Source organism: Vombatus ursinus, unplaced genomic scaffold (genome assembly GCF_900497805.2).
Source record: "Vombatus ursinus unplaced genomic scaffold, bare-nosed wombat genome assembly UNPS02014825.1, whole genome shotgun sequence".
NCBI lineage: Eukaryota > Metazoa > Chordata > Mammalia > Diprotodontia > Vombatidae > Vombatus > Vombatus ursinus.
In genome coordinates, this window is record NW_020954603.1 from 7,747,225 (window position 1) to 7,767,011 (window position 19,787).

The 19,787-nt window shown below is 55.9% G+C and overlaps 2 protein-coding genes across 3 annotated transcripts; both read right to left on the reverse strand.

Annotated features, from left to right (window-relative positions):
• Positions 1–1,344: 1,344 nt before the first annotated feature.
• B4GALT2 (beta-1,4-galactosyltransferase 2) lies at positions 1,345–13,489 on the reverse strand. 2 transcript variants are annotated; one of them, XR_003566957.1, is made up of 7 exons: positions 13,125–13,489; positions 12,780–13,015; positions 11,674–11,864; positions 11,357–11,479; positions 10,974–11,078; positions 2,852–2,954; positions 2,487–2,576 (listed from the first exon to the last, which is right to left on the reverse strand). XR_003566957.1 is itself a non-coding variant. In XM_027838053.1 (6 exons), exons 1-6 carry the CDS (start codon positions 13,444–13,446, stop codon positions 2,426–2,428), a joined length of 1,128 nt encoding a protein of 375 aa, XP_027693854.1. In that variant the 5' UTR covers positions 13,447–13,489; the 3' UTR covers positions 1,345–2,425. The 2 variants fall into 2 exon arrangements, 1 of the variants encoding a protein (XP_027693854.1); XM_027838053.1 differs by lacking the exon at positions 2,852–2,954 and having other exon boundaries at positions 1,345–2,576.
• A 2,827-nt stretch (positions 13,490–16,316) lies between these two features.
• ATP6V0B (ATPase H+ transporting V0 subunit b) lies at positions 16,317–19,787 on the reverse strand. Its single transcript, XM_027838062.1, has 8 exons — positions 19,672–19,787; positions 18,081–18,129; positions 17,815–17,898; positions 17,542–17,619; positions 17,216–17,285; positions 17,023–17,074; positions 16,747–16,937; positions 16,317–16,619 (listed from the first exon to the last, which is right to left on the reverse strand). The coding sequence occupies exons 1-8, from the start codon at positions 19,736–19,738 to the stop codon at positions 16,593–16,595; spliced, it is 618 nt and encodes a 205-aa protein (XP_027693863.1). The 5' UTR covers positions 19,739–19,787; the 3' UTR covers positions 16,317–16,592.

Sequence of the window (19,787 nt, forward strand, 5' to 3'; positions counted from 1 at the left end):
GCCCAAATGCAGCATGACACACCCTAGATTCTGGGAGGGCAGATTTCAAAGGGCTTTAAAAAAAGGATGGGTAGATAGAGGCTGGGGACTCAAATTCTACAAGTCAGCCCACAAAGGAGATGTTCTCAGAAATGAAGCGAAGCCCGTTTCCATCCCTGGACCTTTCTTCACTGAAGGGTTGGCCTCTGCCCTCCTTAATCACTTTGTCCTTATTTATTTATGCTTGTAGGTGATCCTCCTAGGGGGCAGGCAGGGGCAGTCTCATTTTAGCCTGGTGCCAACAGTCCCTACCCACAGTCAGGTGATTCAAAGGTCCATGATTTCACTGATGAAGGACCCCCTCGTTCCATGCAGATTACAAGGCTTCTTCATCTCGGTACCTGAGCTAGTTGCTGTGGCCAAAAACTCATCCCCCAGGTGAGTTTCCCTGGACAGGTCCTCGGCTATCTCTGCCTCAAAGCCCCAAGCTGGGCAGAACCTAGCCAAGCCCACGTGCCTTCCATTGGTGGTCTTCAGGATCCCACATCATTTCAAGACTGAGGAGGGGGGCAGGTAGGTGGCGAAGTGGATAGAGCTCCAGCCTTGGAGTCAGGAGGACCCGAGATCAAACCAGGCCTCAGACACATAACACTCACTTAGCTGTGTGACCCTGGGCAAGTCACTTACCCCCATTGCCCCATTAAAAAAAATAATAATTAAAAATAAAGAAAATCTGTGTCCATTCTGTTTGGGGCGGCTAGGTGGTACAGTGGATGGCGCACCAGTCCTGAAGTCAGGCGGACCTGAGTTCAAATCCGGCCTCAGACCAAACACTTGACACTTACTAGATGTGTGACCCTGGGCAAGTCACTTAACCCCAATTGCCTTAAAAAAAAAATAGACTGACTAGGGCTGGGCTTTTCTGTCAGAGACTCTTAGAGCCTGCAGAGGACTTAAGTAAGCCCAGTGGGTTCCTGAACAAGGATTCCCCTTGACAGCTCCACTCCCCCCAACCTGGAAGGTCATACCTCCAGTGAGGGGGAGGCTTTGCACATTTATAATGGGAATGCCAGAGAATGAAGGGGAGCTCTTGCTAGGCCCTGAGGGTGCTCCCCCTCCTTCTGGGATGATAGGACCCCAGGGTTGCCCCTTAATCCAAGGGGGAAGTTTCCTGACTGCTTCCCCTCCTTGCAAGACGGGCACATGAGGCTTCTTTCCCCAGTGTGTGGGGGAGGATCTCCTTGGGTTCTCACCGGCCCACTGCCATCCCCTTGTAGCAATGACGACCCGAGTTCTCCTGGTTCCCCTCCCCATGAAAAGGCATGTGGAAGCCATGGTAGGAAAATAGCTTAGGCTCAGCCCCAGTTCTCTTCAGGTTTTTTACTAAAGCACTCAAACCAATTCCCATGTGATATACAAAGATCCCCAAGCAGGGGAGGGAGGGGCCCCTACCCTATCAGGGGCCTAGTTTTTGTCATCGGTTGTCCTGCCCAGCCCCTGACCCATGCAAGTCCGCCACCTCAGATGGACACAACAGCCCAGCCTCCCACGGCCCTGACCCAAGTCTGGGGGCCCCAAAGCTGGTAGCGAGGGCCTGAGCCCGGGCTCATCCCTTTCTAGATTCTACCTCCTTCTGCTCCCGCAGGCCCTTGGGCAAGGGCAGGGAGAGCCCTCCATCTCAAGAGGGCCCAGGGGTAGTGATGCTGGCTCCTCCCCCTCTCAAGGAATTGGGGATTTAAATGGGGAAACTGAGGCACAGAGAGGTGAAGTAGGGACACGATCTCAGAGCTGGGAAGGGACCTCAAAGATCATATAGTCCAACCCCCTCATTTTACAGATGAGGAAACTGAGGCCCAGAACGGTTAAGGAACTTGCCTAAGGCCAGCCAGGCAGTGGTGGGGTTGGGGGCCACAAGGGGTCCCCTGACAGTGAGGCAGAGGGCAGCTGGGCTGGGGGGGGCAAAATGCAGGTGGGAGACTCCCAACCCCCCAGGTGGTACTGAGTCACCTCTGCCTCCCCTGGACTCGGTGTCCCCAGAAAACACCCCCCTAGATAGAACCTGAGGTGCTGGGGGGGAGGGCAGGCAGCCTGGCTGGAGGAGCGAGCCCCTCCCCCTCCCTGGGGCACCAGCTGGAGCCCACAGTGGTGAGGAAGCCCAGGTCCCTGAGCCAGCAGGTCAGAAAACAGGAAGAAGCCTTCTGACTCAGACAGACAGACAGACAGACAGACCAACCAATGAACACTAAGCCACCCAGGTGAGCAGTCTCGAGTCTCGCACCAGGAGAGGCATGAGGGCGCCCTGCCAGCCCTGCTTGGCCCAGCCCCCCCTGGGAAGGGTGGCCTCATGCCCACAGCCAGTGGGGCAGCTCCTCAAAGTCAGTCACAGGCCAGCAGGCACGCCTGCCCCTGCACTCCACGGACACCCCGAGCTCCTGGGCAGTGTGCGTCATCCTCGGGCCGGCCGTGGCGGGGCCCGGCCAATGTCCACGGTGATGTTGGTGAAGAGTGGCTGCCTAGACACCTCGAGCACTCGGTAATGCACCGAACCAATGCCGTCCCGCTTCATGGTCAGCTTCGTGTTCTGGATCTTGGTGAACCTGGGGGGAGGGCTCAGGGTCAGCCTCGGGGCCCCGAGCAGGGCAGAGGGCAGGGGCAAGGAGGACGGCAGGGGCAGGAAGGACTCGGGACCCTGAATAGGGCGAAGGGAAAGGGCCAGGGCAGATGCCAAGCACTCTACATCAGAGATCATCAGCACATTGTACCTGGGCACAGGCACAGCCCCTAAGCCAGGGGAAGGAATGCAGCATTTGGAGGCAGGAGCTGGGGCTGATGCCCAGCTCTGCTGCCTGCCACCTTGGGCAAAGTGCTTTACCTCCAACTGTAAGGTGTGCAGTCTGAACCCTAGGATCCTTTGAGGTGCCAAGTGAGGAAGAATGCCATCAGTGGAGAGGGAGGATCAGGATTGCCACAGATTGCTTCAAAAAGGGGGCAACATAAAAACATCGGCCTTCAGTTATCTACCCACAAATGCACACGGGACAGGAGACGAGGTCTGGGATCCAGGGGTCTGAACAATGGCAGAGACAGAGGGATCCCCAAGACCTGACAGTCTGGGGCTCCAGACTGCCATCAGATGAAGGAACTACGGAAATCAAAGGAGCCCAGAAGTCACAGCGTGAAGATGAGGAAAGGCACTCCCCACACAGCCTAGCTTTCTGTTCATAGTCAACTACAAGTGTGAAAAGTGACGGGGACCCTCCACTGACCCCCTTACCTTTGGGGGCTTCACGTGGCTGATGGGAAAATGGGAGATGGTCTGTTGGGAAGTGATGTCAAAACAAAAAATGTTCATAGAAAGAAATGTTTATGGGAGGAAATCCAGGCACCAAAGTGGGGTGCAACCAACAGACAGCCCCAGGTGAAGATCAAAGAAGGAACAAGAATTTGCTACAGACTATTCAGACAGAAGAAAAAAAATCAATGACAAATCTGGAAAACAGATGATAAGGGAGTACCCAGTGACCCTCAATGAGTTCAAGTCATCAAGCACAGATTTAATTGATTCAGTGATTGTAGCATGAAAAATGAAACCCCAATGCAAGGAGGCCAGTTTGGCCTGAGAGGGCGTCTCTCTTCCAACAAGGAGTGTTTCATAAATCAAAAGTAGATGGGATGCCTTGAAAGATAACAAAGATGCTCTTGCTTGACAACCTCAATTATGTGCATCAAGAAAACAGATCTTGAAGCAGGAGTTGAGCATCCTGTAGTGGGGGCCCCACCATTGATTTCTGCTCCCACCCCCACCCCACTGTTTCTAGTCTGTCCTTTTCAGACCAAGGCTTCCCACCATACGCTTATCGTCAAGATGAAGAGGCTTAGGTGAAAAGTCATTGGAGGCTAATCCAGTCTATTTATTAGTGACGCGTATGAAGGCACATGTGGCGTAATTAACAGATTCACAGAGGAGATCGAACTGACAAGTTAACATGATGACGGAAGAGGGACCCGAAAAGACCTACAAAGAATCAGGATTGGGGCAGCTAGGTGGCACAGTGGATAGAGAACCGGCCCTGGATTCAGGAGGACCCGAGTTCAAATGCGGCCTCGGACACATAACACTTACTAGCTGTGTGACCCTGGGCAAGTCACTTAACCCCACTGCCTAGCCAAAAAAAAAAAAAAAAAAAAAGAATCACGATAAATATAAAGTCACACACACATGTAGGGGGAGGGGTGCCACAAGAACTCTTCAAGTCAGAGTCTCCCATCAATATGTCAGAAATACTTTCTACAAGAAATGAACTGGGAAGTTTTAACATGGTGAGAGAAGGTTTTTTGGGGTTTTTTTTTTACATTAATAGATTCTATGTTAATAGAAAAAACTCATTACTGATGTTGGAGTCATTCCTAAGTGCAGCCCTCTGACTGAATCCAAACTTCACAGAACAAATCCCCTTAATGAAAGGATTTGTTCTGTAAAACTTGGACTTAGTCAGAAAGTCCATGCCCAAGGACCTGGAAGGGCATTAAGTTCCCCAGCCCTGGCTTAGCACAAAGACCAAAGCTCATATAAAACACGAAGAATACAAATAAGACAAAGACACAATCAACAACAAAAATGACTCCAATCTGACTGATTAAAATACACTGTTGATTTGTGAACAGAGGAATGGATATTGACACAGATTAAAAACATTTCCTAAAAAAGCTGAACTAATAAACACCAAGAAGCAGCAAAGAGAAAAATATTTAACCCAGCTAAGCAAAGTCATCCCAAGGGCATTTAAAGATAAAGGTGAAAGGAAGACAGGCAACAGCAGGCAACAGCAAGATGGAGAGGTCCACAGACCTCAAGTCCCTGACACTGGCAAACACACTTGCCTTCCTAGGCATCATGAGATTTGCTGGAATAATAATACCCCACATTTCAAAAGCAACATGTGTCAGCTCATGTGATGCTCACAACAGCCCTATCCCTATTTTACAGATGAAGAAATTCAGACACAGAGAGGTTAAATGACTTGCCCGGGTTTATACAAGTAGTGTCTAAGACAAAATTCAAACTCAGGTCTTCCTAACTCCAGGTCCACCAGACCTCCTTGCTGGTTTGGGGCCAAGATTCCTTCTTCAAAAGGAAAAAGACTGGCAAAAATGGGCAGGGGGAACACACTGTGAGAAAATGGAGGAACCAGATGGGAGGCATGGGAGAGAACATGTGAATGAAGATCAACTGGGGCAGAAAGAGAAGGGAACAGGGTCATTTTAGGGAGAAGTATCCACCCCCTCTGACACATAGGGAACTCACCAAACAACTTCTATTTTAAAAAGTTAAGTACAGGGGCAGCTAGTTGGCGCAGTGAATAGAGCTCTGGCCTTGAAGTCAAGAGGACCTAAGTTCAAATCCAGCCTCAGACACTTAACACTTACTAGCTGTGTGACCCTGGGCAAGTCACTTAACCCTGACTGCCTCACAAAAAAAGCAAAAAAAAAAAAGTTGAGTGCAGAAGACGGAAGCAAGTAGAAGGTACCATGAGATGGAGAAGAGTGTGAGGAGCAGTACCATCAGGCTGAGCTGGGGCTGGCAAGGAACGCTGACGGCTCTAGATAGACTGGGGGAGAGAGGTTCAGAGAAGGGATGGGACCTCTGCTCAGAGAGGAACGAGGAACTGCTCACTTTTCATTTTGACTCCATTTTCTCTACCAAGAAGAACAAATTTCACACTTGGAAATAATGGAATAAATGTGGCAAACAAGAAGCTGATACCCAAGATACAGCACAAGATGGCAGGAAAATACCCAGCTGCTCTGGGGGGATTTCAGGTCCCTAGCCAAGATGAATGAACTACATCTTTAGGCCCTGAAAAAAAAAAGCAAATAAAACCGGCAGGTGGGATGGCTGGGCCACTGTCAGTGATGTCGAGAAGATTCAGTTTTTAAAAAAGGGGGAGAGGGGAAGAGAACAGAATTCTCAGACTACAGGCCAGGGAGCTCAACATCAATTCCACGCAAAATTCTAGACAGTTGCGGGGCAGTCAGCATAGAAAGCAGTGATCACAAAAAGGAGCATAGCATCAAGACCAAATTGTGCCAGGCTGCTCTTGGGCCCTCCAGCAGGGTTAACAGGCTGGCAGCCAAGGAGAATGGATCCAGATTATAGAGTACAGATACTACAACTCATCCAGTTATAAGCTCCCTGAGGACAAGGGACTGTCTTTTGCCTCTTTTTTTGCATCACCAGCGCTTATCACAGTTTGGAGCAGAATAGGCACTTTAATAAAGGCTGGTTGATTGAGAGTTATGTTTACGTAGATTTGAGCCAAGCGTCCATTGAAGTACCTCATGCAGTCAGACAGAGTGTCAATTGGATGAATGGTCAAAGGGAGAGGAGTCACGTGTGGGGTTGTGTCCATGTGGCAGGAAGTCTCCAGGGGAGCACCCCCAGAGGTCCCTGTTTGGTGCTATGCTTTGGGGCCTTACTGATGACTGTGACAAAGCCATAGATGACATGCTTATCAAATCTGTGGCTGACACTGGGCTAAGTGCTGGATAACAGAGCCAGGATCCAGAGGATGAATCTAATAAAATGAAACTCAATAGGGATCAATGTAAAGTCGGGATTCAAGAAACAGAGCTCACAGTGTATACAGCACCGGCCCTGAAGTCTGGAGGTCCTGAGTTGAAATCCAGCCTCAGACCAAACACCTGACACTTACTAGCTGTGTGACCCTGGGCAAGTCACTTAACCCCAACTGCCTTTAAAAAAAAAAATAGAGCTCAAAGGTACAAAATGGGAAAGCTATGGCTAGCAGGCATCTTGTCTGACTAAGACCTGTTTTCATGGCCTGCAACTGCAACATGAATCAGAAGTGTGATATGGAGGCCCAAAGAGCTGCTGGGAACAAGAGGTGCCAGATGACAGATCCCCTGTCCAGGGCCCTGCTCCAGAGTCATCTGGAGACCTGTGCTCAGGTCTGGATGCCACAGTTTAGGAAGCACTGATAAGCCGGAAAGCATCCAAAGGAAGGGGGCCAGGAGGGTAGAGGGCCTGGAAGTGGTGACAAAGGAGGAACAGCTGAAGGAGCTAGAGATTCTTATAATTCCTATCTTCTAGGTCCAGGCCTTGAAAGACCTTAGTCTCAGAGGGCAGAACCAGGAGCAATGGGATGAAGCTGCAGAGAAGCCGATCTAAGCCTGATGTCAGGAAAGACTTCCCGCCCATCAATTCTACCATCAAAGTGGAATGGGCTGCCCCAGGAGATGGTGAGCTCCCCATCCTTGCAAGAATGCAAGCAGGGGCAGAGATGTCCTAAAAGGGATTATTTTTCAGGTATGCATTGGACAAATTGGGCTGCTGAGGTCCCATCTGGCTCTCAAGTTCTCTGACAGTGTAGAAGGGAAATGGCATTGAGGAAAAAGACTGCAGCAGGTTAGACCAAGCCCACACAGAAGCGGCCTGGCGCCAAGGCCACAAGATCATGAAGTCCTTGAGGGGTCTGGTTTCGATGTATCAGAAAGGGAAGAGGATCCCAGCGTCCTAGAAACTGGGGCCTTATCATTACCAAAAATGCCCAGCGAGAGGACACCCATAGGATGGGTTCCGAGGCCCGTCTAGTACATACATCCTTAATGAAGCCAGGAGAAGGAGTCGGCAAAGTTCTCTCTCCCAAGCAATACGCATGGATCCTAGCAGTCACCCAACTGACCGAAGGTCATGGAGAAACAAGATCCCATTGCACTTCTTCCTCGGGGACTAGGAGAAAAAGCCTTGGGTTCAGTCTAGCAAAACACGGCCTTGAAGATTCTGCTCTCACCAGGAGTCTCCCTCATTAAAATGACACACTACTCCTTAAAAGATGCAACAGGGTAACGTCCACTCTAATTCCGGATCAAGCAGGAAGTGACACCGGACAATGTAGGATTGCTAGAGGCTGGGACCCATCAGCAGGGCAGGCCAAAAGGAAACGGACTGCTTGCCAATGACACCAGGTCAGCAGAAGCGAGCCCCAGAAGACTGCAGACACTCCAAATGGAGAGCCGGCATCCCTCGGGAGTTGGGAAAAAATGGAGAATGTCGGGAGTGGAGGAAGAAGCCTGGCCCAGCTCTTCCAACAAGCCACAAGACGGATGGCCCATTGAGGTCTTCCGCTAGGCCACTGAGCTGGGACAGCAGGTGGCCGGCAGACCGCGCCGCTGCCTTGGAAAGACGGATGTCCTGTGAATGGCCAGTTCTGTAGCACCAACATCCAGCTGGCCATGTGGAGAATCACGAAATGCTGCAGCCTCAAGAGCTGAGTGAAGGACCACTCCAAGGGTGATGGAAAGGATGAAAGCTGCAGTGTCCCAGATAAGGAACTGGGGTCAAGACCCACGGGCTGGTCACACAACCAGAGTAAGAGACTTGATGGCCAACTTGGCACTGAAAGAGGCAAAGGAAGCCCGCGGCGGATGGGTGGAGCAGGGAGATGTGGGCAGCAGTCACCAGAAGGGCAGGCAGGTCCAGGCTTTGCCTAAGCAATGTCTCTGCATTGCTGTAGGGCACATAAGTGTCCAAGTTACACCGAGATGGGTCCCATCTCGCTCTGCTTGATCCCAGAGGGCACAGCCACGAGCAATGGGAGGGGGGCAGCAGATTCAGGTATGACATCAGGAAAGACTTCCCAGCAGCCTGAGCTGCCCCAAAGTTGAGTGAGCTTCCTTGGGAAACGATGGGCTCCCCATCACTCGGCTTTAAGCAGAGACTGGCTGACCACTCGCCAGGTGTGGAACAGTATGAGTCCTTTTCAGGTGTGCATTGGATTGGTGGCTACCAAGTTCCCCCTGACTGGAATTCTGAGTTGTCGTCATTAATGGTTCCATGTCAATTTGGCAAGAGGGTCTCCGGTGGAGTGCCCCAGACATCTGTACTCAGCCCTGTACCGTTCACCATTTTTCACAAATGACCAGGAAGGACGTCTTCCATGAAGGGGAGGTGACTACTAGGGGATGCTGCAGAGGGACTCTTGTCTAAGAATGTGGCAGGAGATGCCCCTGAGACTGAGATGAGAACCCATAGGGGCTGTCAGGTGGAAGAGGGGCAGTGATGGATAGAGGCAGTGTGGCAAAGTAGAGAGAAGACAAGCTGTGAAGTCAGAGGCCCTGGGTTCAAATCCTGCTACCCATTCATTACCCAAGTGACCTTGGGCAAATCAATGCCCTGGGCCTCAGTTTCCTCCTTCAAGATCCCTTCCAGCTAGAGCTCTATGAACCTATGACTCCCGCTTGGCCCTGGAGGGCAGAATCAGGAGGAATGGGGAAAGCTGCCCAGGCAGACTCAGGTCAGAGGTCAATGACAGCTGTCCCCCATGGAAGGGGCTGCCCCAAAAGAGCTTCATCACCTTCCGCGTCTCACATCCTCAACGCCTCACTCTCCCACCCACCCCACATCCAAGCTGTTGCCAAAATCCGCCCATCTACCTTTGTGACATCTCATCATCTGCCCCCTTCTCTCTGACTCGGCCTCCACCCTGGTGCAGGGCCCCATCTCCTCACATCTGGACCACCGCAACAGCCTGAGGTTGACTCTGCCCGCCTAACCTTTCCAGCTTTTCTGTACTTTGTGCTTCCTTGGACACAACCTCCCATCTCCCATCTCTGGGCCTTTGCACTGGCCAACTCCCTGCCTAGGATGCCCTCCCTCTATTTCATGGCACCACTGAATTCCTTCCATCTCAGCCCAATGACTTTTCATTTACTCAACTCTGTACTTTGGTGTGTGTTCCTGATGTTTTACCTGCCTAAAATGCAGCTCTTTGAGGACAGGGATCATTTCACTTGCCTTTGGATTCCCTGTGCCCAGTGCAGGGCCTGGCACCCAGCTACCTCATCACCACCTCTGCGCCCCGTTAGCGCCTCCTCTACAGCTCACATACAGAAGCCAGCCATTTCCTGGAATGCCAGCTTGGAGGCCCCTTGTCCCTGCTCCCGAGCTTTTGAGGCCACCCTCACTTGGCCCCCAAAATTTGTCTCTACCCTCACTCTCCATGACCAACTCCTCAATTGCTTGCTCAGAACCTCTCTCTACCTAGCCTGTGCTTTCTACCTCTCCTCTGAGTCCTGATCCGTATCAGGGGCTACCTCCCCACTGTGGCCTCCCCAGACCCCTCAGTCCCCAGGCATCCCCTCCCCCCCTCAATGTTGGGTCTCCCAATGCTTTGTATCCTGTGCTTTTATGGAGAGGATAGGTCCTTCCCCTACAGGAGTCCAGGGTTCAGATCACTCAACATAGGTCACACACCACCACTATCACACTCACACCTACCCCTGCCCGCCAGCAGACCACCTTCTCTTCCTTTCTTTCCTCTCTCCAGTCTGGCACCAAAGCCTGATGAGTCCTTCCCTCATTCCTGATTACCTCAAAAGCCACTGGCCCCCGTCCATGCTTCCAGTCACCCTAAAATCTAGATCTGATGAGCTCACACTCAAGCTCAAGAGCCAACCTGTCTTTCCAGCCTCCTCTCCCACCACACCCCTCTCCAGCTAACCTCCCAGGGGCCTGCTCGCCTGCACCGTACCAGGCTCTGGCTCATGATGTGCTCCTCCACTTGTCTTAAGACTAGCCTTCCGCTCAGTCCCACCTCTTCTAGGAAGCCTACCCTGACTGCTCCGGGCGCAGGACCTCCCCTTCCTGGAGTGACTGGATTTGAAGTGTCTCTAAGGTAGAGGCCTCAGCTTCTCCCCAGAAACAGAAGCCCAACTTCTTGCTGAGTGTGCCTGGGGCTGGGGGGCTCCCTGCACATTCCTCACAGTGCCCAGGAGAGGGATAGGCACAGGTGTTCAGGAAACACCGAGTCTAATCTCTAAACATAGACTTAAATTATAAAAATGGTTTTCTTAAGAACTGCTGAGGTCTTTATTCTTAACTGTGCCTCAGGCTGCCTGAAGGCGTTGAGAGGAGGTACCATCTGAGGATGGGGGATGAGGGTCAGGGGCCATGTGGGGGTGGGGTCAGGGGTCACCTCTGGGGGTTGGGCTCATTATGCTTGTCCCGATCATGCTTGATCATTCGGTATCGGCCGATGCGGATGTCTGGGCGGGAGACCTTCATCCCTGAGAGGGAAATCCTAGGGGAGATGGAGGGGGGTGGGACTCAGGCTGAGTAAAGATCTCCGAGTCAGAGGCAATGATGTAGGCCCAGTTAACCCCCTAACTGCCCAGCCCCCTGCCCTTGCCCCTACAGATACCTCCCATCCTTCTCACCCCCACTTAACCTGGTTGAGCCCTGAGCCCAGCACCCCAAGCCATCCCTCCTATCTCCACCCCCCTAGCCTAACTGACTCTTGAGACCAGTCCCCACCCACCCCACTTCAACCTCTCGGCACAACCCAAGCCCCAGCCTCACCGGTTGAAGATGTCGTCATCCTCACCCCCCCAGCCCCAGTACTCATTGGGGAAGCCATTGATCTTCAGGAACTGGGCCTTGCTCAGACCTGATACACCCCCAAAGTAACCAGCATAGGGCAGTCTGCAGAGAGTCAAGAGCAAATGGGCTCAGTCTGGTAGCATGGGCCCAAAGGCTCCGCCCACCCCTCATCCCGAAAGAACCATGAGCAGCTTCTACAGCACGGCAGGGAAGGGGCTAGGCACTCCGTCAGATCTGGAGGCAAAGACAGCAGCCTCACTCCCCACCCCCCAGGGAAGAAGAAGAGCCGTGCTCACCGGAAGCCAAACTTGTCCATGGCAATGGCAAAGTGACGAGGCTGTTCCCCACAGCGGTAGAGGTTGCGGTCATCCATGGGCACCAAGTCCACGTCACTGAAGATGAAGCAGTCGTAGGCAGGGTCCTCCTTCAGTGCCTCTAAGAAGCCAACGTTGAGGAGCTTGGCCCGGTTAAACGTGTCCTCGCCATGCTGGGGGAGGAGGCGGCACCGGGCAGGAGGAAACACAAGACAGTCACTGGACTGCCCCCCAGCAGACACGCCCGGCCCCAGGCCCAGGCTCAGGAGCCCTAGGCCAGGCCCCGTCCTCTGACGACCTCACAGAACGACTCTGTGCCTCTACATGCCTGAGAGTGAGAAAGAGGACAGAAAGCATCCTCCGAGGTCAGCCAGGCACAGGCCCTGGTCTCAAAAAGCTGACGTTCTACTGGGGGTCATGCCACGGAGCCACGTCAGGAAAGCCTCCTGGGAGGGCCTGGCCCCCGAGCCGAGGCCTCACGCACACAGAGAGACGGGGGCGGGGGTCACCACCGCCGCCGCGCCTGGTTCTTTGAGATCAGGAAGAGCAGAACAACAGGGTAGCCTGCCCTGGCTGGACAGGCCCCTGGCTGCTCCGGGTCTCAGGAGGCATGAGGTCCAGGGCCCTTATTTTATTAAGAAGCAAACTGAAGTCCAAAGAGAAGGAGCGATTTGCCCAGGATCCACCAGGGAGCAAACGGCAAAGCCAAGCCTTCTGCCCCCAGATCTGGGGGAGGGGGACCCTCCCATCATACCACATGGCTAATTAACCACAGACGGGAGAGTCTGCTCTGTGCCCAACAGTGGCATATTCTGGGTAACAAGGAAGAACTGGCAATACCCAACTTTCCTAAAACTTAAAAACAAGCAGGAAAGCCAGCTGTCCAGGTGAGCAAGCAGCTGGGGAAGGCCTGGGTGTGCGGATGGACAGGCAGAAGCTTGGAAGCACTGTTCCTCAATGGCCCAGCAGCCCAGGCCAGCCCCAGGGGGTCCCAACTTTAGCCATTCAAGGCTCTGGGAGGGCTGAGTGAGACACTGGCCCTGCTCCCCAGCCCCCCTTCCCCCCGGCCGCCAACTGGCCACGCACACCTGACTGATGACGTAGATGCCGTACCGCAGCCGCTGCCGCCGCAGGATGGGATGCAGGTAGTGCAGCCAGTACCGAAGGTGGTGTTCCCGGTGGCGGAAGGGAATGATGATGGCCACGGTTTGCCGAGGGGTACAGTCGGGGGGGGCATAGCGGCCCCCCCCTTGCACGCCAGGGTTCTCCTGCTGGACCCGATCCATTGGCATGGGTGAGCTAAACTCAATCAGCAGCCGGCCCACTGGGGGAGGGAAGGGACTTGTAAGGGAAGCCGCCGGGGGAGTCAAGCCCCAGTGACCTCCCCCTTGCACACACAGAGCCGGCCCCCCATGCCCTGCAAAGGGCCTCACCTAACCCAGGCGGCACGTCAGGGCACGGGGGAAGGGGCATCGTGGTGACTGAGTGGTTGGCGTCCAGCCGGGGGCTAGGAGCCTCCGAGCTGGGCGCTGTGCCGTTGGGCCGGGAGCAGTTGGTGCCAACGCCCGTGGCAGCCGCGGGGTGCAACGAGCGAGCGGCGGTTCGGCGGCCGTGGGCACTGAAGCGACTGAAGAAGTCGAGGTGCTGGGCATAGACGTCAAAGTAGAGGATGACAGCGATGAGGAAGTGCAGCAGACAGAGAAGCAGCACAGCCTTGCAGATCCGCTCCAGGGTCCCCCCCAGCAGCCTGCTCATCTTCTGGCTGCCCGGCTCGGCCTGGGCATTGGTCCTGCCGGCCCTGCCAACAAATAGCCAGCTGGCTCCACCCTGGCAGCAGGCAGCCCCAACTGGGACCCCAACGCCCGCGCCGCCCGGGCAGGCTCAACTACTGATGGTCTGGGGGAGCCGCTAGCTCTCAAAGCAATCCCCCAGCTCCCACAGAAGGCCAGCACCTGAATCCAAGTCCCCAAGAAGGGCAATGAGCTCAGCTGGACCAGTCTTTTCCCAGACTCCCAAAGGCACAAAGCTGGGAGGGAGTGAAGAAGACCCCGGAATGGGCAAGGCAAGCCCAGAGAAGGTTCACGGCCTTTCTTCTCTCCTGCCCTGGCTGGAGTTCTCGGACTGCTGGGAAGGATCTGGGACCCCACCCTGAGGCTGAGAAAGACAGAAGCTGCCAGACACCCCCGGTTCTGAGCGAGATGCCAAGAAGGACCTTAGGGACTGCAGACAGTGGGCATGCCCAAGGCCTCAGGAAGGGAGGAGGAGGCAGCTGGGCCCTTTTTCAACAGAAGAAAGGTAGCCCTGGCTGGCATTAGAGGGTCACAGGTGGCACTGCCCAGCAGCAGCCATCCCCTTATGTGAGGGGCAGGGCAATCATTACTTTCTGTGGGACACAAGTACTCACAGACACACAGAAGCAGCAGCACCCACCCATCTCCTCTCTCCCCAGCTCCAGAGGCTCAGGCCCTAGCCAGCCTGGCCAACCCAACTGCTGCCATGTTCTCTCAGCCAAACAAGGCCCCAGTTCAAGCACATGGAGGCTGAGTTCGGTTCACGACAAACTCAAAGCTCCAAGGCTGGAGTTAGGGATCAGCAAAGAGGCTCTGAACCAGGAAGGGAGGAAGAAGAAAAATAAAGGGGAGGGAAGAATGAAAGGACCTAGGGAAGTCTGAAGGTAAGGGGAGGAACACGAAAAGAACAAGGGATTGAATGGGGAAAAAACCTCAGTGAGACCTGAAGGAACCCTGGGAGAATCGGGGACAAAGAGGCCAAAGCAGGTCAGGGATGCAGGTGAAAGGAGAGAGGTACTGGGGAAGGTGGGATTCTGAAAGGGGAGGCTAGGGGTCCCCTAAGCTGTGGGCCTGCATGGCACTTCCCAATTCCCCAACTGTTCCTTTTTTTCGTCTCTTGACCAGCTAGTTGGAATGGATCAGTAGGAGAGGACCAGAGGGGGCGTGGGCTTCAGCCTTCAGGGTACAGTGGGGCCAGACTGGTGGGTCTCACAGACCCAGAGTGAGTGTGGGCGTGGGTGTCAGAGAGAAGGAGAGGAGGTGTAGGCTTGGCACTCAGGGCTGTACAGGTTGTGGGGGAAAGGGAGAAGGGCTCGGCAATCTGGGCCCCGCTGGATCGTAAAAGTGGGGGGGCGGGTGAAGGGGCTGGACTCGGTGCTCAGGACCCCGCTGGGCTGTATAGGTGGGGGGGGTAAAGGGGGTGGACTCGGCACTCAGGGCCCGCTGGGCTGTATGGGGGGAGGGTTGAAGGGGGTGGACTCGGCGCTCAGGGACCCCCTGGGCTGTACAGGTTGGGGGTAAAGGGGGTGGACTCAGCGCTCAGGGCCCCACCGGGATGTACAGGTGGGGGGGCGGTGAGGTGGGCTCGGCGCTCAGGGCCCCTCCCCGCATCCTCACCGGCTGCGCTCGGCGCTCAGGGCCCCGCGGGGCTGGGCTCGGGCTCGGGGCCGGGGCCGGGCCGGGCCGCGGCCGCTCCGTCCCCCATGGCCCCGGAGCCCTCTTAGCGCCTCCCCGGAGGCCCGATGCCGAGTCCGCTCTCGCTCCCGCCTCCTCCTCCGCCTCCTCCTCCGCGGGGCATGTTGCGGCCCGCCCGGGGCCGCTGGAGCCGGAGCCGGAGCCGGAGCCTCCGAGACGGAGCCTCGCAGGGGAAGCAGGGAGCGGCGCCGCGCGCCCCCGCGTGCGCTCCGCCCTGCCCCGCCCCGCCCGTCCGCGCGCCCCGGAGCTCCAGGCCGCAGGCGCAGAAGCCACGGAGGGAGGAGCCTGGAGGGGAAGGGGGTGTGACCTAGGCCGAAAAAGACTCCCGCTGAAACTACCCGCCCCGGCGTCGGAGGCGGAGCCTACGAAGCCCACAGGTCACTGCCAGTGGTAAAACCCCAGCAAGCAACTGGAGAGGGCGGGGCCTGGATAGAGGGGCGGGCCTATCCGTATAAAATCTACGGCGGGCTGCCTCAGGGGCGGGGCCTGGGGAGAGGGGCGGGTCCATGTAAAATCCACGGCAGGAAGGGGGGGCTCGGGGGCGGGGCTGGGCGGTGGCAAGGCCCGGGGAGGGGAGCGGGGCCCGACCCGAGGAGGCAGCCCGAGGAGGCGGAGCCCCACAGAATTGGCGGAGCCTCCCAGGCAGGGGTTCCGACAGCTCCGGGATCCCAAAGAGGTGGGACTTGGTGGCCGGCTGTAAGCCCAGGAAGAAGCCTGGGCGGGGAGGCGGGGGTGGACTGGGCAGAAGTGAGAGGGGCGAGATCGGGGAACCAGAGTGGTCAGGATTGGAGGGGTGGGGAGGCTAGGGCCAGTCGGGGTTCCAGGAGGGCCACAGGCACTGAAGATTGCTGGGGAGTAGGGAGAGCAGCAGGGCAAGGGGCCGCCCAGAGGGCACTTAAGGGGGAAAAGGCATGTCAGGGCACAGGGGCAGCTGGAACCCCTCCCCACCCCATACGGGGTGACCAGCATCTGGTCTGGCCACACCCAGGTATATAAGCACTGGGACAGAAGGGGCAAGGATCCCCAAAGCCAGACCCACTAAAGGGAATGAGGGCCTCCTACCCCCTTCTCTGGGGCACACGAAGCACCATACAGATTGTCCCCTCCCCTCTGTGAAACGATCAACAGGGAAGCAACAGCTGGGGTGACCCAGGACACAGACCTTTATTTCAAACACTGGTGAGGTGGGGGATGGGGCAGGAGGCAGGACAGGTGGGCAGAGGACATGCCCTCCCAAGGCCAGGGCCTGCCCCTCTGAGGGACTCCAGAAGGGGCAGATCGCAGTGAGGGCCAGAGGGACACAGCATGGACACCATGGGGGAGCGGCTCCACTGGCTGGGGCAGCCAGGCCCCCCAGGAAAACCAATAAATTAAGAGTAGGGCACAGCAGGGCAGGGCCCTCCCACTGCTTCAGGCCTAGTCTCCCATTTTTACTTTAGAAGTCTGCAAAGAAAGCACAGGAGGCAGACAGACAGAGAACACACAGAGAAACAAAGAAAGAAACCAGGAGTGAGCAGGGGAGCCCCAGGCCCCCTGCCCCGCCCCCTCGCCCCAGGCTTTGGGCTCCTACCTGAAGGATGGCCACAATGACCCCAAAGAGGCCAATGGCACTACCAAAGATCTCTACAATGAGGATCTTGACGAAGAGGCTGGCATTCTGGGCATCAGCCAGGGCAGCTCCACTGCCCACAATGCCCACGCACACACCACAGAAGAGGTTGGACAGGCCCACGGTGAGGCCAGCACCAAACATGGAATAGCCTATGGACAGGGGAGGGGAATGCTGAGGGAGTGCCCACATCTGGGCTCTCCTGACCCGCCCAAGCCTGACCTGCCCCAAGCCCACCTGCATGGTAGTTACGGCTTCCAATGGCTTTGGGGGTGGTGCCACTGAAGGGCTGCAAGACACATGGCTTCTAGTCAGTACAAATGCCCCAACCCTGAGTGACAGCTCACCCTGCCCCAACACCCATCTCCCATCCCAGGATGTCAGTGCCCTCCACCCCCACCATGTCTCCCCTGTCACGGTCACCCCCTACCTCTGCCATATTGCTGATGACAATGGCCATGATGATGCCATAGATGGCCACAGCCTCACAGAAGATGATGCTGTGGGATTTGGAAGCATAGGACAGTGGCTCAAGATGGTTAGAGTTTGATCCATCCTTCATGGCCCACCACCTCCAGGAAGCCTCCCCTTGATACACCCAACCCATCCCAATCCCTGCCCTTTTTCCTTCCCAACCTGGGAAAAGATGGATTCTATTCTGTCTTCTTCCCAGGACACAGGGAACAGGCACAGAGCAGAATTTTGGCTGGAGGCTAACCACTGGAAACATGCTTCCCTAGGCCATCCCAAACTCACCTGACCAAGTTCTTGGTCTTGATCCTGGGGGCCTTGACCCCTCCACCAATGATGGATGAGCCTGTGATGTAGATGCCCCTGGGGACAGGCATGAGAAGATGAGCCAAGGCCCACCCCCAAGGGGGCTCAGGCATCAACATCACTGAGTACCCCATCCCCACCCCTTCCCCTAATTGGACATGAGTGCACACCAAGGCCCTAACCTCCCCATCCCACTCCCCAACATCTCGACTTCAAGTGTTTCTCCCTCTGCCCCAGCACACACATACTCACCAGGCGGCTCCCACCACAGAGAGGGAGATGGCCAGCCCTATCCCTAGGTTGGACCACATGTAGGGTGATGTCTCTGTGAGGAACCTGGCAAGGAAAGATGTAAAGCCGCAAGAAAAGGGGTCAGTGCCTGTTCTGGGTCTAGCCCACTAACTAAAGACTCCCCACCAGCCCCTGGCCACTCAGCCATCCACCCAGCTCTGACCATGGACGGGACCTCTCCTCAGGACCTAGAAGGGGGGTGCTGGAGAGCATGGGCCACGACTCACCATGCCACATCAAAGCGGAAGCCCAAGTCAAATATTGTATAACATATTCCTAGGAAGAAAAGAAGAGAGCAGGGGCTAGGAGTGTCCCTCTACCCCCAACCCACCTCTGCCAGCCTCAGAGCTATTGGGCCTGGGCACATGGCTGTGCTGCCTCAGGCCCCCAGACTGAGGGGGAGCAGGGTCCAAGGGGAAAGAAAGGAGCAGAGGGAGAATTTGGCGGGAAGGGGACAATGCAGCTTCCTGGAGAGCCCTCACATTCCACACTAAGACTTTTTCTAAGCCCCCTCCCCCCACTTTAGATCCAGGGCCTTTATCTAAGGGAACCCCACACCATGCAGGGTTGGATTCTCTCTCAATAAAAATGAGAGCAGGGGCTAGCCAGAGGTTGCCTGGGATCATGGTGGGGACCATAATGTCACAGCTCTGCTGGACCTCATTGTTTTTCTTCATTTTTCAGTCCTGTCCGATTCTTCGTGACCCATCTGGGGTCTTCTTGGCAAAAATACTGTAATGGTTTGCCATTTCCTTTTCCATAAGAAGAAAAAGAGGCAGCGTTAAGTGACTTGCCCAGGGTCACACAGCCAGTAAGTGGCTGAGGCTGGATTTTAATTCAGAAAGAGTAGTCTTCAAGACTCCAGGCCCAGCACTCGATCTTGGGCTTGCTTGGGAATTATTGGGGAGTCTACAAACAGAGGCTACAGAGAGGACCTGAGCTTGGTTCTTCCATTAAAGAGAGTTCCTAAAGCTGCTTTGACACCTGTGGCTCACAGTCTTGAGATCTCCAGCCCACCTGGGCTATCCTCCCCAGGTGATCCCACTGCTCCCAAATCCCAAGAAGAGTTCGAGTGGCCCTGGAAGAGGCAGTACCTGAAGCCACGGCGGTCCAGGCAGCTCACAACCCTGAAGCCTCGGTGCCCCCCATCCAATTCCCACTTTTCCCTCCAAACCGAGGAGAGGGGTGCAGCAAAAGCTGGGGGCTCCTGGAGGTGGGGAGGGCAGAGTAGCTGAGGCCGGCCGTAGCAGTCCCAGCCTGACCTGCCCGGGGGATTGTTTACTCAACAAACTGGAAGGGCAGAGCGGGTCCTAAGTAGCTCAGGGCAGATCAGACCAGCCCAGGCCTGGGCACTAATACAGCAAAGGGGAAGTAGTGGCGAGGGACGGGCTTCCGGAACGCCGAGCAGGCCCTGGAGCCCTCACCCTCCCTCCTCAGAGCAGGCTCCAGAGAAACGTTAAGAGTGGGAGGGGGACAGGGGTGCACGGTCACGGGGTGTGGGGGAAAGACTGATGGGGGGGCGCATGGATAAAGTGGGAGTGAGCAACGGCACAGGACGCGCGGACACGATTTCGGGAAAGGGCGCATAGGCACGATCACGGGGGTGGGAAGTCTCCCGCAAGCACTGACACGATCGGGTCACGGGCACGGACACGCTGGGGGGGGGGGTCCGCGGGCGCGGACACGCGCACGGAGGGGTCACGGGGGTCGCTGGCACACGCAGGCCGCACGGACCCTGTAGTGAGGATGCGGCCCCTGGGTTGGTTTTGAGGGGCTGGTTCCCTCGCCCCCCGCCCACGGGCAAGGCCCGGCTCTCACCTACGACAATCACGCAGCTCCAGAAGGCCACGGACAGGCCGGAATACAGCAGCGCGAGTCCCGTCATGGCGGCGACAGCGCCGGGGTCCGAGGCTGGAGCCGTGGGTCGGGGGTCG